Raw genomic sequence first — 15,746 nt, forward strand, 5'->3', positions numbered from 1 at the left:
AACCAAGCAAAAAAACTCTAAAACAAATACCAGGGCCTTGGTGGTGCAGCCCCACCCCGCAGGTTATGGCCATAGTAACTCTGGCGGGCCCAGACACACAACACTGGAATGAGAATGGAGGTCCTTGTTATTCACAGAGATCCTGCAGAAAATCCAGCAAATGAAAAAGAGCAAAATTGTTGCATCATAAATAAAATATTGGTCCTTTAACTTTTCCATTCGGGTTGACTCTTGAACAAACCTTTCTCCTGCACTGGATATTGAATTGTAAAAAAGAAAATCTTTGTCCCCTGCTAAAATGGTTAAAGTGCATGTGGGGAAAATATTTTGTGGGAAAGAAGATTCCGTTATCAGGTACTTACCAAATTCTCAGCTTTGTGAGTCAGCTTTATCTGCAGCCAGCCAGCCATTGGCCTATATTACAAGGCAAGCTGAGTAAATTCTTTGGGGAACTAACTGAAGAGAAAGAATTTTTTCAATATTTTAAAAACAATTTTATTAAATTAATGGGCAAGAATGTTTATTAAATTATAGTTAATAATTCTGAAAATTTTTTAAAAACTTAAACATTAATAAGAAGTTGATAAAATATTAGACTTCAAGTTGAATATTATGAAAAAAAATCCAATATGGATCTATTTATCGATATGAAAGCATGTCCATGTCTTACGTATCTGGGTTTTAAAAAAACAGGTAACGCCAGTGGAAGACTGTGTGTTGTAAAACCCATTGCCATCGAGTTGATGCCGACTCACTCGACCCTGCAGGACGGAATAGAACTGCCCCGTCGGGCTTCTGTAGCTATAATCCTTACCAAGACAGATTGCCACGTCTTTCTCCCTCTCGGAGCACCTGGTGAGTTTGAACTGTCACGCTTTGGGTGAGCAGCCTAGTGCTTACCCACTGTGCCACTAGGGCTCCTTGTGTGCTGTAGTCCCACGTGTAAAATGTTTGGGATATATATACAGATAAATGCATAAAGAGTTGTTTGACTGCATCATAATCAAATATTGCTATTGATTAGCTGTGGAAGTGGGACTTCCGGGGATATTTATTTTCTTCTTTGTCCTTTTTTTATAGCATTTTATAAGAACAGAGATAATTATCAATACAAATGAAAATAAATAATGCAAACAGTGATGCAAACATTACTATTTGCATTAAAATATTTTTGCACTTTTCTTATTACAGATAATCAAATAAATAAGAAATTAAACATCACCACAATCCCAAGAATGGTAACCACTCTGAACATTGTTCTGTATTTTTTTGTATATAGATGAATAGATTACTACATAAATGGGACAATAGTGTACATAATATTTTGTAGTCAGGTTTGTTTGTTTTTTTCACTTTGCAATGCATTATGAAGCTTTTTCCAACTCGTTAATAGTCTTTTGATTTTTTGATGGCTGCTTAGTATTTCATCGTATGGCTACATCATAATTATTTAACCCATCTCCTGTTGCTGGACAGTTAAGTGTTTTCCAGTTCTCTGCTAATGTAAATAGCACTATAATGAATATTCTCGTAATTAAATTGCCAACCACTAACAACTCTTTTTCTAAGACAGTAGAAGACCAAGTCAGCCCAGCTACCACCTGGCAAAGGCCCAATAGTTTCCTGTGTTGACGAAAGCACACTCAGCCTCTCAGGCACTTCTGGATCTGCGAATAAATGTTCTTGGGTAGAAATGCCCCTGTCTGTTGGGCTTGCGTCTCTGGATTCACAAATCGAGGCCAAGTAATTTCTCACTATTTTATTAGCTTTTTATCACTTTAATGAAATTTAAAAAATGTACTTGGTCCAGTTTTTTCAGTTGTCCATATTAAGAGTTATTTCAAATGATCAGTTTTCCATTACTGGAAGAGAAACTAGAGTATCTTTTCAAAGGTCATCTGTTACTTCCTACTGGAACTTCTCTTGGGATTTCTCATAGTCCCTAAAAAATAAAAATAAAAAAAAAACCAGTTGCTGTAGAGTGGATTCTGATTCATGGCCACCCCAAGTGTCTCAGAGAAGAACTGTGCAACATAGGGTTTTCAGTGGCTGATTTTTCAAAAGTAGATCACCAGGCCTTTCTTCTGAGGTGCGTATGGGTGGACTCCAACCTCCAACCTTTTATTGTCAGCCAAGAGCATTTACCGTTTACACCACCCAGGCACTCAATAGCCCTTAACTCGTAAACCAAACCCATTGCTGTCGAGTCAATTCCAACTCATAGCGACCCTATACGACAGAGGACAACTCCCCCATAGGGTTTCTAAGGAGCAGCTGGTGGACTCGAACTGCCGACCTTTTGGTTAGCAGCTGGGCTCTTAACCATTGTGCCTCCACCTTTAGATAAACCCAAATCCTTTACTAGCAGCTACAAGGCTCCACATCCTCTGTTCCCTACTCGGATATCAGACTACATCTTGTCCCACACTGCTCCCCTTCCAATAAGCTTCTGTCCCTCTGTGACTCTGTCCTCATTTCAGGGCTTTTATATTCGTGCGTCCTTCTGCCCTGAACACCATTTCCCCAGAAGTCCACTTGCCTAACTTCTGTTCATTATTCAGCTCTCAGCTCAGACATTATCTTCTCAGAGAGACCTTCTCTAAGCACTCCATACAAACTAGCGTCAACCCTACTCACTCCTTGTTGCATTACTTGGCTTTGTTTTTTCTTACACATCTATCACTCGATGACATTCCTTTTAATAGTGTATATTCTCTCTCCTGACCCTAGAATGTGAACTCCGTGAGAAAGGATCCTGCTCTGTCTTGTTCTCCAGGTCATGTGTTGCCAGCACCTTAAAAAAGTGCTCTTTTTAAAATACTTTCTTTCTCGTTTCAGAAATTTTCCAAGTGCGTAGAATGGCAGAAGATGGGAGAGGCAGGGAGGTCTGGGAGGAGGAGAGGGACTTGATTAGAAGTGAATGTTCGCACAAGATCTGGTGACAGAGCCTGAAGGACCAGATGTCACGAGACTCCAGTGATTTTTCCAGTCGCTATGTGACCAGTGGCAAGTCATCCACCCTGCCTTTCACAATATTGCAAAACTGTGTCACTCAGCTATTTTAACCAGTTTACCAGTTACATCAGCTCTTCTTACCCACCCACATCTCTCGTGACACACCAATTGGCAGTGACTTCTAACAGGGCAACACTAAAAAAGAGAACAATGAGTACATGAAACCCAAGGAAAAGCTGTAATTATTCTCACAAACTTAAAAGTGAATGTAAAAAACAACAGACATTAATAATCATTGATCAGTTAAGCAGCAAGAAGTGAGTAATAACGTAAATCGAGTTGGCAGCTTTAAAATCCAGCTGCTACAGAAGTGCTTCTCAACCTTTTTTGTGCTCATAGCACGGTTCCCAATTCCACAGTGTGGGAGAGCACCTGAAGAGACTGAAAGACTCAAAAGTCACTACGTAAGTTAGCAATCGACTCAGCGTCATCAGGACAAGAGGACAACAGGACGACAATGCTTCCCGTTGTTCCCAAAGTTCCGAAGTCATCATTCACCCTCATTGTTCATCCTTCCGCACAGACTCTGAATAGAACAGTTGACTGCTCCCACCGTGCTCAAGGACATAACCCAGAAGTCGTCTCTTTCCTGTAAATTTTTCTTTAGTGATGTTTTGACTTCCGCTGAAACATCTTTCTTGTAGCAAATTGTATCTACTCGACATCTTGTTCCACAAACAACTCAGGTCAAACTCTGTTCGACAAGCATTGCCTGTTAGCAGAATATACGCTCAGCAGCAGTAAAATAAACTTTATACATTGATCAAAAGGGGGAAGTCTACTTCCTGGTGGAGCAGAGCGCCATAACATACCAGTTCAGAAACAAGGCTGAGTTCCTTTCCTGCTGTTTCAAACTTTGTAATCCTACAGGCATCAAGCACGCTACTTGTGGGGTAAGTAAAAGACCTGATTAAAGTTGAACCATTTGTATAAAGTTAAGAAATATGGTTTAAAGAAGAAAGTAGATTGAAGCAAAATCATAAAGGGTCTCAAATAATATTAAAATGTGGTAAACAAACATCAAGAAACCATTAAATTATTAATAAATGTGTTTATTCAGTAAATACTCATCAAGCATCTTCTCTAATTTGAGAGGCAGAGATGGAGCACTGTAAAACCAAACTTCCTTCTACATGGAGCTGACTTTTCAGTGTGGGAGACAGATAATAGAAAAAAATTTTTTTTTAAATCCCCATGTTATTACATAGCAATGGGAAAAAATAAAGCAGGGTAGGGAAATTGAGGATATGGTGAAAGGGTGGTAGCTATGGTGGGTAGTGTGGTCTGGGAATGACTCACTGCTATGGTGACATTTGAGAAGTGAGAATGTGTGGGCCGCAAATCCCTGGGGGAAGATTGTTCCAGGCAGAGATGGTAACAGGTGCAAAGGCAGGAAGGTACAGTGTGGCTGGAGGGGAATGTTTGAGAAGAGAAGTAGGAGGCGGAATCAGGAGGGGGTGTTGGGAAGTTCACGGAGGGCCTTGTGGAGCGCTGTAGAGACTTCGGCTTGCACTCAGGTGAGATGGGAAGCCAGCAGAGTTCAACGGAGGAGCGACATTATAACCTGTGTTTTAAATGACAGCTCCAGGAGGGTAAAGGTGCAATTAGAGTGAACAGGGGAAAGATGATGTGACGGTGTTTGGACCAGAGTGCTCTCTGGGGTGGGGGCGGGTTCAGGGGTGGGGAGGTGAGAAACAATAGCATTCTAGACATATTCCGAAGGCAAAATGGAAATAATTGGCTAATGGATTAGATATGGGATGGGGAAGAAAGATCAAAAGGAAAGATGACTCCAGGGCTTTTAGCCTGGAAACTGGAATAGACATTCCCATTGACTGAGATGGGAAATACTGCAAGAGAAGCAGGTTTGAAGTCAAAAAGAAGAAATCTGATTTGGGGATCTATTAGGTTAGAGTCCTGTGCTGTTCAAATCAGTAGCCACCAGCCACTTGTGGGAATTTAAATTATAATTAGTTATGTCTCAGTGCTAAGCGTCCCGTGATGCTTGCCATAGTACAGCACAATGAAAAGCTGTCACACCCAAAATGTCAACAGCTCCCCCATGTACGAATCAGGGGCCCAGTGTCCCTCAAGCGAATTCTTCACAGTCTGTAAACAGGCATTAGGACATGGTGGTTAGTGTCACAGGTTGTAGGGTCATGTGAACTTGTCCCCCAATCTGTCCTCTGACTGTAGTAGCCGCATGGCTTGGACCTGTTGCCTAGACTCTGAGTCTCCTTATCTCTAAGTGAAGAAATCAATAGTACACATTATGGAGGGTGGCTGTGGGTTGAGATCCTTTGCCCAGTGTTTGGTTTAAGGAGAGTGCCAAATGAATGTATGCTAATGTCAGAAGTGGAAAAGGGGGACGAGGGAGGAGACCTAGGGTGGAGACTAAAATGAGGAAGGTGGAAATTCAAACAAAAAGGACGTCCAGAGCAGCTCCGTCCAGGAAACAATATAACGTGACTTTATATTTTCCACAGCTACATTAAAAAAGGTAAGAAGTAGGTGACCTTAATTTTAATATTTATTTAACCAAATATATCCCAAAATGTTACTTTAACATGTAACCATTATAAAAAACGTTAATGAGGTATTTTACCTTTTTTCCTACTCTTTGAAAACCTAATGTGTGTTTTCTACTTGAAGCACACCTCAGTCCGACTAGCCAGACACCCATTGCTCAAGAGCCACGTATGACTTGCTGCAACCCACTGGATAGCACAGGTCTCCAGCGTCACTGAACGCTTCATTTTGGGGAGTTCTTAGAGAGCAGATTCTTACCAACTAACATCTCAGTGCATGGAGGGCAGTTCCAGAAAAGTCTCTGTTAGTACACTGAGGGACTTTAGAATGAGAATCTGTAAACAAGCTGCAAAGAGGCAGTGATGCCGGGAGACAGAGCACAGTCATTTGCGCTGACTCGACTATGTACGTTCTCAACACAGCTCTACCACTTCCTATGTCCTCGACAGGTTAGCTAGTCGAAACTGTCTTCCGATTTGCAGCGGAGGTAATGGTACCAGAACTTCTAAGTATTGCTCTGGGGATCATGGACGCAAAACTTCAGCACTTTGCCGACAACTGATTTTTCCAAGTGTGAATTGCTGATATTTGTATTTTGGACCAAGAAATAGAACAGAGGTTTATTGGGATTCTAGTTATTCTTCATATAGCATATTAGACATACACGTATACATACACACAAGAAGTATTTATTGAGCTGTATTACTTTTGTAATGAGTCGGAATTGACTTGACGGCAACGGGTTTTACGGGTTTATTACTTCTCTGGCTTTCGTTAATGACCACTTAGTGTTCTTCTGAAGCTAGACTGTTCCTCCTCACACTGAGGGCAGTGATTTGTCCGTTGTGATCAGACATACAGCAACCTCTAGAACTGTGCCTGGCACATGGTAGGTCCTCAATAACTTTATTAAATGAACTTCTGGTTGCAGAATTCCTGACTGATCATCATAAGGGCACCATTAAAATATGATTTAGTTAATGATTGGTTATTTAACTTTTGCTATAATATTTAAGTTATAAATAGTTTACATAGTTACCTTTTAAATAGAACAGTCTCTGCCAGAAATTTAAGATTCTTGAGGCAATAAAAAGTTCAAATAGTATCAACAAGCTTCAATCACTGGTAATGTATTTGCTTTGGAAGTAGCTTCACATGTAAATTACTAGAATATAATGTCAACATAGCCTGTTCAAAGCTATCCCAGAATTTTATTCAATTCATAATTATTAAAACTCATCAGTAATTTCCCGTAAAGTTAAAGAATGAATACAACACTAGTATTGGCACAAGCTCATTTATTTACTAACCAAACGGTTGATCGTAATTAAACCAACACTTTGAAATGGTTGCATGTAAAATGTTTATGAGAGAAATAACTGGACATAGTAAGGAAAGCGAAAAACAGAATAAGCGGTATGGAGATTTGCTCATTGAACTGAGCTTGTTCATTGGCACAGCTAATTCCTGTCCAAAGCGATGATGGAATTTTTATTCTACTTTTTCATAGATCCGAGTACAGTTGACATTGTTTATAACACATTCCTAGAAGAAAAAAAACAGTAATCGTTAGGTGAGCCTTGCACCTCACAGCAACAGTGGTAGTAAAACGTTAGGGCCAGAATCCTACAAAGCCTTGTGACCTACTTCACATACGGAGAGAATCTGTTTTAGGACTCCTGAGTTTGAGAGAAGCTAGAACTTATTGTAGTGGTGCTAGCACTGAGTTGTTGCTCTTAGCTGCTGTCAGGATGGTCCCTGACTCGTGGTGATCCCATACACAGTGGAACGAAACGCCGCCCAGTCCTGCGCCATCCCCACGATCGGTTGTGAATCAGACCATTGTGATCCACAGAGTTTTACTGGCTGATTTTCAGAAATAGATTGCCAGGGCTTTCTTCCCAATCCACCTTAGTCTTGAAGCTTTGCTGAAAACCTGTTCAGCATCACAGCAAAACACAAGCCTCTCCTGACAGACAGGGGTGACTGCAATGAGGTGCACTGACCAGGAATCGAACCCTGGTCTCCCGCGTGGAAGGCGAGAATTCTACCACTGAACCGTCACCGCCCCCATAAAGGACTGAGGACAACATCCAATTATCCATTTGGTCCTTGGCAAACATTACTTCCTATTTCAAAGAGATGGAAAAACGCATGCCCAAAGGGGTAGTTTGGCGGCTTGCCCAAGATTGTAGCATAAAGTAACAGCAAAGACTAAACCTAGGTCCAGCTACATTCCGTCCCATCATGTCACTTCCCTGTCCCCACACAAGTGTTTTTAATAATTAGTGTGGCAGTATTTGAGTTACTATTTTACATCTTTTTTCCCAAACCTAGTTGTCCGGTTTCTGATCAGTGCTACAGAACAGTTCTATGAACTATGTGTGCAGAGAAGCAGCCCGATAAGGCAGACGAGGTTTGGCACTCACCACCACCAATTTCCCATCTTGCAGTTTTCTTGTTATTGTGCTTTCCTTCCCATCCCACTCCTGGTGTTGAACCAAAACACCATCAATAAAGTTGCAGACAGTCTGCGAAAATAAAGCATACTTTTTAATGCTTCCCAAGTACATTGCCCAAAGAGCTTCCCTGAATCATAACTTCCTTAATCAACATTTTTCCATCTTCTGCTTTCTGGGTCTACTTTATTAACCCATACCAATCTTCTTCATGTAGTTCGTGTTCTTCAATCCAGAAGCACACAAAAGATGCTCATTTTTTCTCTCTCCTGTTCCTTAAGCTATTTTTACAAAGTAAACTAAGTTATGAAGCTGGTGCTTTCACCAATCTGGCCAAACTTGAATCATAAAATAACCTGAGACTTTTTCATTAAGTTCTTACCTTTAACAGTAAGAATTTTATTAATATAGCCTATCATTCTAGAAGCTTCTATGATTTTATAACATAAGTTATGACTGACCTGAGTTTTTCTGCCATCAGCTGTAGTTTCCTCAAACTTTTCACCGAGGTTACAAGAAAACTGTGTTGTTTTCAAAGTGCTCTCACTTTTTATGGTGAGGTTTTTGCCATCACAAGTGATGATACAGTCTGGCTTGGCCACTGCGCCCATTTTCCGCAGAGCCATTCCCACTCCTGTAGAATGTTATCACATGTTAAATAACAGGAAAAGCAAAGTTATAGTTTATGTAAGAAAAGCAGCCATCCCATTGTAATTAATATGCTTGGCATATTTTCACTTGGAGCCCCGGGGGCGCAGTGGTTAAGAGCTCGGCTGCTAACCAAAAGGCTGGTAGTTTGAATCCACCAGCCTGTCCTTGGAAACCCTATGGGGCAGTTCTACTCTGTCCTATAGGGTCACTATGAGTTGGAATAGACTTGACGGCCACAGGTTATTTTCACTTATTTGCTTTAGCAGTAACTATTGGAAACATGTATCCAGGTTTTAGCACGTGCCAGCATTTTACGTATATTACTTCCTGTAAGTCCAGCAACAGCCCCATATGGTGGATATGACCGTCTCCACGAAACTGATGAAAATGTGAGGTTGCAGTGACTTGCCCAAGGTCATCGAGCTAGAAAGCGATGCCCCCAGGAATCAAACAGTGCAGGCCCTCTGGTTCCACTCTCAGCTCTTGGTCTCCATGCTGTGATAAGTTAGGGAAGAAATACAGACTTCTAACATTTACTTACTCAAAGCAGTTGATGGAAGGTGGAGATAAAGCATTCAAAACTGCAAACTCAGGGGCTTGCCCAGTCTTTTTCTATACGTTACATTCTGCCAACCATTGTGTGCTACAACTCATAACCTGGCACATGAAAGTCCATTGATAAATACTTGCTTAGTGCGCTATACAGAACAGAAATCACTTCTGAGATATTCAAATGCACAGTGTTTCAAGAGTTCACACAATCATGGTGGCAATAAATGAAAATAACCTTACCATCAAAAACAGAAAACATTTCATAGTGTATAACTTGATTACTATATTGATGAAAAATTTAATGTATATCCTGGATAATTTCCCTCAGTGTTAACACTTGGAAGAATTCTTGGAACTAGGCCATCTCCCCATTGCATAGATGAGAAGGCTACAACCTGAGCTGAATAACTGGCTTGAAGACAATCATTCAGCCTGACTTTGCATTTCCCGTTAGCCTTCTCTTCTGCCCGCTGAGGTCTGGTGCCTGGTGGTGTTAGTTGAGTCAGTACTTACAGTCACTTTGGACAAATGGGCTCTGTGCTTTCCCGACCAAAAGCAAAACCTGTTGCCGTGGGGTCGATTCTGGCTCCTAGCGACCCGATAGGACAGAAAATAACTGCCCCATAGAGTTTCCAAGGAGTGGCTGGTGGATTCAAACTGGATTTTTCTGGTTAGCAGCCTGAGCTCTTATCCACTGCACCACCATCTCAATCAATTGAGGTGTGACAACCTTCATGACTCTAGAATCTTGGAAACCAGGGATCCCACCCATTTACTTTCAACGGACAGAGAAACGGGGTTCTCCATTTGGACCTCACAGCTGTGCATATACACAAATGTACTTCTTAGATATAAAATATGATAAGTTTTTTTCCCAGTCATCTGGATCTATGTTTACAATGAAAAACCAAGCAAATAAACTGCCTTCTTGTTTTGCCAACAGTATAACAAATACAGAAACCCTGGTGGCGCAGTGGTTAAGAGGTCAGCGGCTAACCAAAACGTTGGCAGTCTGAATCCACTAGGTGCTCCTTGGAAACCCTATGAGGCAGTTCTACTCTGTCCTTTAGGGTCCCTAGGAGTCGGAATCGATTTGACAGCAAAGCTTTTTTTTTTTTTTAATGATAAATACACTCAAGATTCAACACAGAACTAGCCTCAACATCACACTGTCTTGGATAAAGACTAGTGAAGGAGTATTTTTAAGGTACATCAGGCTCTAGGTTTCCTAATAGCGGGTCTCTGTGGTAACTCCTGCATCAGACAGCAGTCATGTTAACACTTGCGGGGGATAGCAGCTTCTGGAAGCATGCTCAGAGTCTCCGCCGTCTAGGGCTGGACGATCACTTCTAGATGGGATCTATGCTATGCTACTTCACCCCACTTCCTGGTGGCCTGTGACAAAGGTTCTGTTTTGTTTGCCACCTATCCGATATCTCAGCCAGCATTCACTCCTTGTCGCTGGCTTAGGAAAGGACAGTAACAGAAAATGAAGCGCTATTTTGAGGAAGAGAGCGAACTGGAAGCTTCTACAGAGATTCTCCCTGGAAGGCTTCAAGGAGACAAGGGCTTTGGGCAGGACCACGCCCACCTGGCATGCTGTTAACAGTATGAACAGTTTACGTAGTGACCTTTCATTAAATTAAATTTAAGAGGCTCCAAGAGGTTCCAGGTTTTCCCACAAAGTACACTGCCTTCTGGCACCTCACCCTCCAGACGCAGAGGCCAGGGCAGCGAAGAGCACCCACCCCCAGGCACACTCGGCCTCACTGCGCGTCCCACAGCCACCGCCCTCTGCTGCGCCGGGGCCGGGCGGGACCCGCAGAAGGTCAGCGCTTGCCAGTGCCACACCTCTGAGCGCCGCTCCGGGGCCAGGAGGCGAGGATGCGCCGGCTCTCCACGCGGAGCTATGCCAGCCCGAAGGACCTGCTCGCTCGGTGAATGAGGGCAGGGGACCCGGGGGCGGGGGCGAGAGCAGAAGCTGCAGCTTCCCTCAGACCTTCTACAGGGCCTCTGCGGGAGACCACAGACGCTCCAGGGAGTCCTAGCCCCGCGTCCCCGTGGGGAAGAGGGAGGGCCCGCGCGCCCTCGAGGAACAAAAGATGCGGCAGTCTGAGCGCACGGCGGGACGGGAAGTGGGTGCTGATACGCAGGGCGGGACAGGAGGAGTGGGTGCTGATACGCTGGGGCGGATGGCACGGCTAGGAGGGTGGGGGGGGATGGTGCCTGAGGAGCGGGGAAGGGCAAAAAGGGAGAGTTAAGGAGGCTGCCTGGAGAAGGTCGAAGGAGGCGAAGCTTGGGGAGGGGGTGAGAGCGCGCTAAAGGCCAGGCTGCAGTGCCGGGAGGCCGCTGCGGAGGAGCGGCGGCCAGGAGGGGGAAAGAGTGAGGGGGCCACGAGGGGGACATCTCGGTGACACCTCCGGGATCCCTCCGGTGCGCCTTCCGCCCGCCCCGCTCCTCTGGCTGCCTTCGCGCACGGTGCAGCGAGCGCTCAGCCAGGCGCTGCGCCCTGCTGGGAGGTGGCGACGCGGCGGCCGAACGCTGGCCGGGCAGACGGACACGCACGCCACGCTGCCGAGGCCGCCGGCCGAGCGCCTCACCTAATTCCTTCATGTATTCGTCAAAGCCTTTGGTGTCCGCCAGGCGCCATCTTCCTACCAGCTGCTGAACGGTGGCCATGGTGGGCGCGACGGACGGCTGTGCGGAGCGGCAGATGGGTCGGACTTGGAGCGCGGCGAGCGGGTACCCGGCGCACAGCTCCTTTATAAAGGCGGGCGCCGGGCGGCCAGTGGGAGGTGCCTCGACGGCCCCCGCCCCGGGCGCGCCCCGGGGCCTCCCTCCCGGCGCCGGGAGCTGCCAACCGGCTCCACCTGCTCGGGGACCCGGGGCTCCGAGCGCGCCACCTGGAAGCCAGGACTCGCCCGGCGCGCCCCACCCCTCTCCGGACTCCGGCCCCTGCCCGTTCCCGCGCCTCGGCACACCCAGGAAGCCAAAGGGGGCACCCAGGAGGCCAGGCCCCGCCTCTCCCTTTTCCTGTCGCCATGCCGCCGAGGAAGCTGTCAGCCCTGGTGGGGCAGGGCAACAGGAATTAACTGATAGACCTAATCACTGCCCTTTGTCAGCGGACCCAGAAAGCGGGCCAACCCGCGTTTCACACCCTCCTGAGAACCTGTTCTCCCCTTTCAGGCCACCCAGGACCTGCCACCGACCCAATCAGGGCCTCAAGGCGGGTGTAAATGTGAGTTTGAAGGAGATTTTATCAGAAGCCGCAGGGTAGGACACCACGTCTCAGGAAGTTCTGTGTCTAAGCTAAAACCCTGTAGGAAGTTTCATCTTAAGTGATTGTCGTTGCTATTAAAGATCAAGAATGTTTTATTCGTTTATGTTCCCCGGAGAGTGAACCCCTCACAGTCTCTTCCCATCCTTTCTAATAGCAAGTCTGGAGCATTTAGACTCCAGAGGGTTTAATCATAATAATACCCTATACTTGTGTGTAGAACGTGATACTTTTCAAAGTATACTTTTTACAGTATCTTACTTGGTGCTCTCATGTCCCTGTGGAGGTGAGATGGAGTGAGGTGAGAAAATCGTCACCCAGAGAGGAGGGCACTTTGGCAGAGATAATGCCATTTATTGCCTACTCCGCTAGATGGCAGCGGGTTTGGATTTTGTTGTTGTTGTTTGGTTTACTATATGCTAGAGGGCAGCGATGATCCAGGGGTAGAAATCTTGTCTTCCTTGGAGGATACCCGGGTTCCAGTCCCGGCCGGTGCATCCCATGCACAGCCACCACCCCTCCCTCCGTGGAGGCTTCTGTGTTGCTATGATGCTGAACTCGTTTCAGTGCATCTTCCAGCCTAAGACTAGGCCTGGTGATCTGCTTCGAAAATCAGCCATTGAAAATGCTAGGGATCACAATAGTCTGATCCCACTGTTCACAGGGTCACCTGAGCACTTTATATCCATTAGCTCTTCCCGGTTACCAGTCACTGTTGAGTTGACTCCGACTCAGGGCGACCCCATGTGTGTCAGAGTAGAACTGTGCACCGTGGGATTTTCAGTAGCTGATTTTTCAGAAGTAGGTCACTGGCCTTTCTTCCTAGGCACCTCTGGGTAGACTTGAACTGCCAACCTTTTGGTTAAACTGTTTGCACCACCCAGGGACTCCCCATTGGCTCTCATCTCCGCTAAACTTTGGCGGGAGTGTTATTCCAATTTTTCAAAAGAGGAAGATGAGGCAAGGAAAGGTCACACAGTGCAGAACCGAATCTCCATCCAGGTTCTTCTCAGTCAAGACCTTGTAAAGAACCACCACATCTCCCTGCCTCTCTCTCACTGTACTCAGTGGAGCTGAGTGTTGAGGTCACAGCCCCCTAAACCAGAACAAGACACTAGCTCCTATAGTATCTTTTTTTTTTTTTTAAATTTATTTTTATTGTACTTGAGGTGAAGGTCCACAGCAGTACACATACCGTTCCACGACACTGGTCAACAACCCCATGACATGTCAAACCCCTCCCCTCTCGACCCTCCTTCCTTTTCTTTTTTCCGGTGAAAACACACACAGCCAAAGACACACCACCCCAAAAACCTCCACATGCACGGTTCAGTGACATCGACCACGCTCCTCCAATCGTGCTGCCGCTCTCACTCTAGATGAAGGTCCACAGAACAAAATCGCCTCTCATCAAACACTTAGTACACATGTTCCCCTATGACAATGGTCAACAACCTCACAACACATCCACACCATCCTTACTCAACCCTGGTGTATTATCTTTAACACAAGTGAAATCTAAGGGTGGTTTTTCATCGCCAGCATGCCTCAGGGCATCACCTACCCTGAAATGCATCCCCCTTTCTTTCAAGTCCTGGCCCTAATTTTAGGGTCATCCCAGTCTTTCCTGTGGTATCATTTTAATACTGAATGACTTAGGTCATATAGTCGTACCATTCAGTGCCTGCGCAGCCCACAGCTGAGGCTCTGCTGTTCAGAAAAAGCCCACGTTCTGAGGGAAGCTGAGTGCCCTTTTCTCTGCTCTTGATCAGAGATGCAAGTACTTCCAGACACCCAAAGCAGCGCACCAGCCCCGCATCCTAGAGAGGCAGCTCTTGTGTGTGAGGACTTGTGTTCTTCACGTGCTGTGTAGAAGATGGGAATAATAGCCAGGTCCCAAGTACTGGAATATTCACATTTACATCATCATAGTCACCCATGTGACTGAAATATCAAAGGGAGAATGGTGCTGTCTTAGTCAACTCATGCTGCTCTAACAGAAATACCACAAGTGGATGGCTTTAACAAAGAGAAGTTTATTTTCTCACAGTCCAGTAGGCTACAAGTCCAAATTCAGGGTGTCAGCTCCAGGGAAACGCTTTCTCCATCAGCTCTGGAGGAAGGTCTGTGTCATCAATCTTCCCTTGATCTGGGAGCTTCTCAGTGCAGGAACCTCAGGTCCAAAGGACGCGCTCTGCTTCTGGCACTGCTTTCTTGGTGGTATAAGGTTCCCATGTCTCTCTGCTTGCTTCTCCCTTTTATATCTCAAAAGAGACTGGCTTAAGATACTAACCAGTCTTGTATACCTCATCAGTATAACTGCCACTAATCCATCTTATTACATCATAGTGATTGAATTTACAACACGTAAGGAAATCACATCAGATCACAAAATGGTACACAATTATACAATACTGGGAATCATGACCCAGCCAGGTTGACAGATATTTTTGGGGGGACACAATTCAATGCATGACAGGCGCTGTACTAGATACTTAAGTACTTAAGAAATAGTTTTTAAACCCAAGCTAGGGGGGTATCTAAAACTTAACTTTTAAACACACTCTTGGGTGTGATGAGTAGAAATAATCCTTTTGTGGTTAAAACACACCAACAAACAAAACAGCAAGACGTGGCCGAAATACCTGTTATAGTCCCGCTGAAGCAAAGGAAGGAGTATGGTGAGGACTGCTGCTGTACGCCGCATACTCAATCCCCTCTGTCCTCAGACGCCTCATCTTTACAAGAAGTAAGAGAAAATAAACAATGGATTGGAGTGGATGATTTCTAATGCCCTTCCAGTTTCTAATGTTCAGATTGTCTTCTTTTCTTAAGACTAATGAGAATGGATTTCAAACTCTAAAGGGCATTAATTACTCCCAGAACCTGCTAACTAAAGTCTTATTCTAGGCCAGTTAACATGAACCCCGTAGGAGGTGTAAAAACCAAAAAAAATGTGAAAACAAATCTGATGGAAGTCTTGTATGAGTTTATGGGATTGCTGAGTATTTCTTCTTTGGAAAAAGGAAGGAGAATTACCAAGGATTGCTGTTAATTGCGTTACAAACAAAGGACAATAGTTTTATCCTAACCAACCCCGGCAAACATTAATAGCTGTGCTGGCCATTCTTTCTAGTGGCGGCACAGAGGTGATACAGGTGTCACAGTACGTCTTCATGCTGAAAATGATAGCACTGGCATTGTTCTTAGGGATGAAAATGATTGAAGAATCAGGAAATACTAGCAGCTCCTCCACAGTGGCT

At 44.9% G+C, this 15,746-nt stretch overlaps 1 protein-coding gene across 1 annotated transcript; it reads right to left on the minus strand.

The window, feature by feature from the left end:
* Nucleotides 1-6,825: 6,825 nt before the first annotated feature.
* On the minus strand, nt 6,826-12,033 carry FABP5 (fatty acid binding protein 5). Its single transcript, XM_004385999.2, has 4 exons — nt 11,807-12,033; nt 8,465-8,637; nt 7,974-8,075; nt 6,826-7,089 (listed from the first exon to the last, which is right to left on the minus strand). Exons 1-4 carry the CDS (start codon nt 11,883-11,885, stop codon nt 7,036-7,038), a joined length of 408 nt encoding a protein of 135 aa, XP_004386056.1. The 5' UTR covers nt 11,886-12,033; the 3' UTR covers nt 6,826-7,035.
* Between the last annotated feature and the right edge of the window lie 3,713 nt (nt 12,034-15,746).

The sequence above is a fragment of the Trichechus manatus genome, unplaced genomic scaffold (genome assembly GCF_000243295.1).
Source record: "Trichechus manatus latirostris isolate Lorelei unplaced genomic scaffold, TriManLat1.0 scaffold00152, whole genome shotgun sequence".
Lineage (NCBI taxonomy): Eukaryota > Metazoa > Chordata > Mammalia > Sirenia > Trichechidae > Trichechus > Trichechus manatus.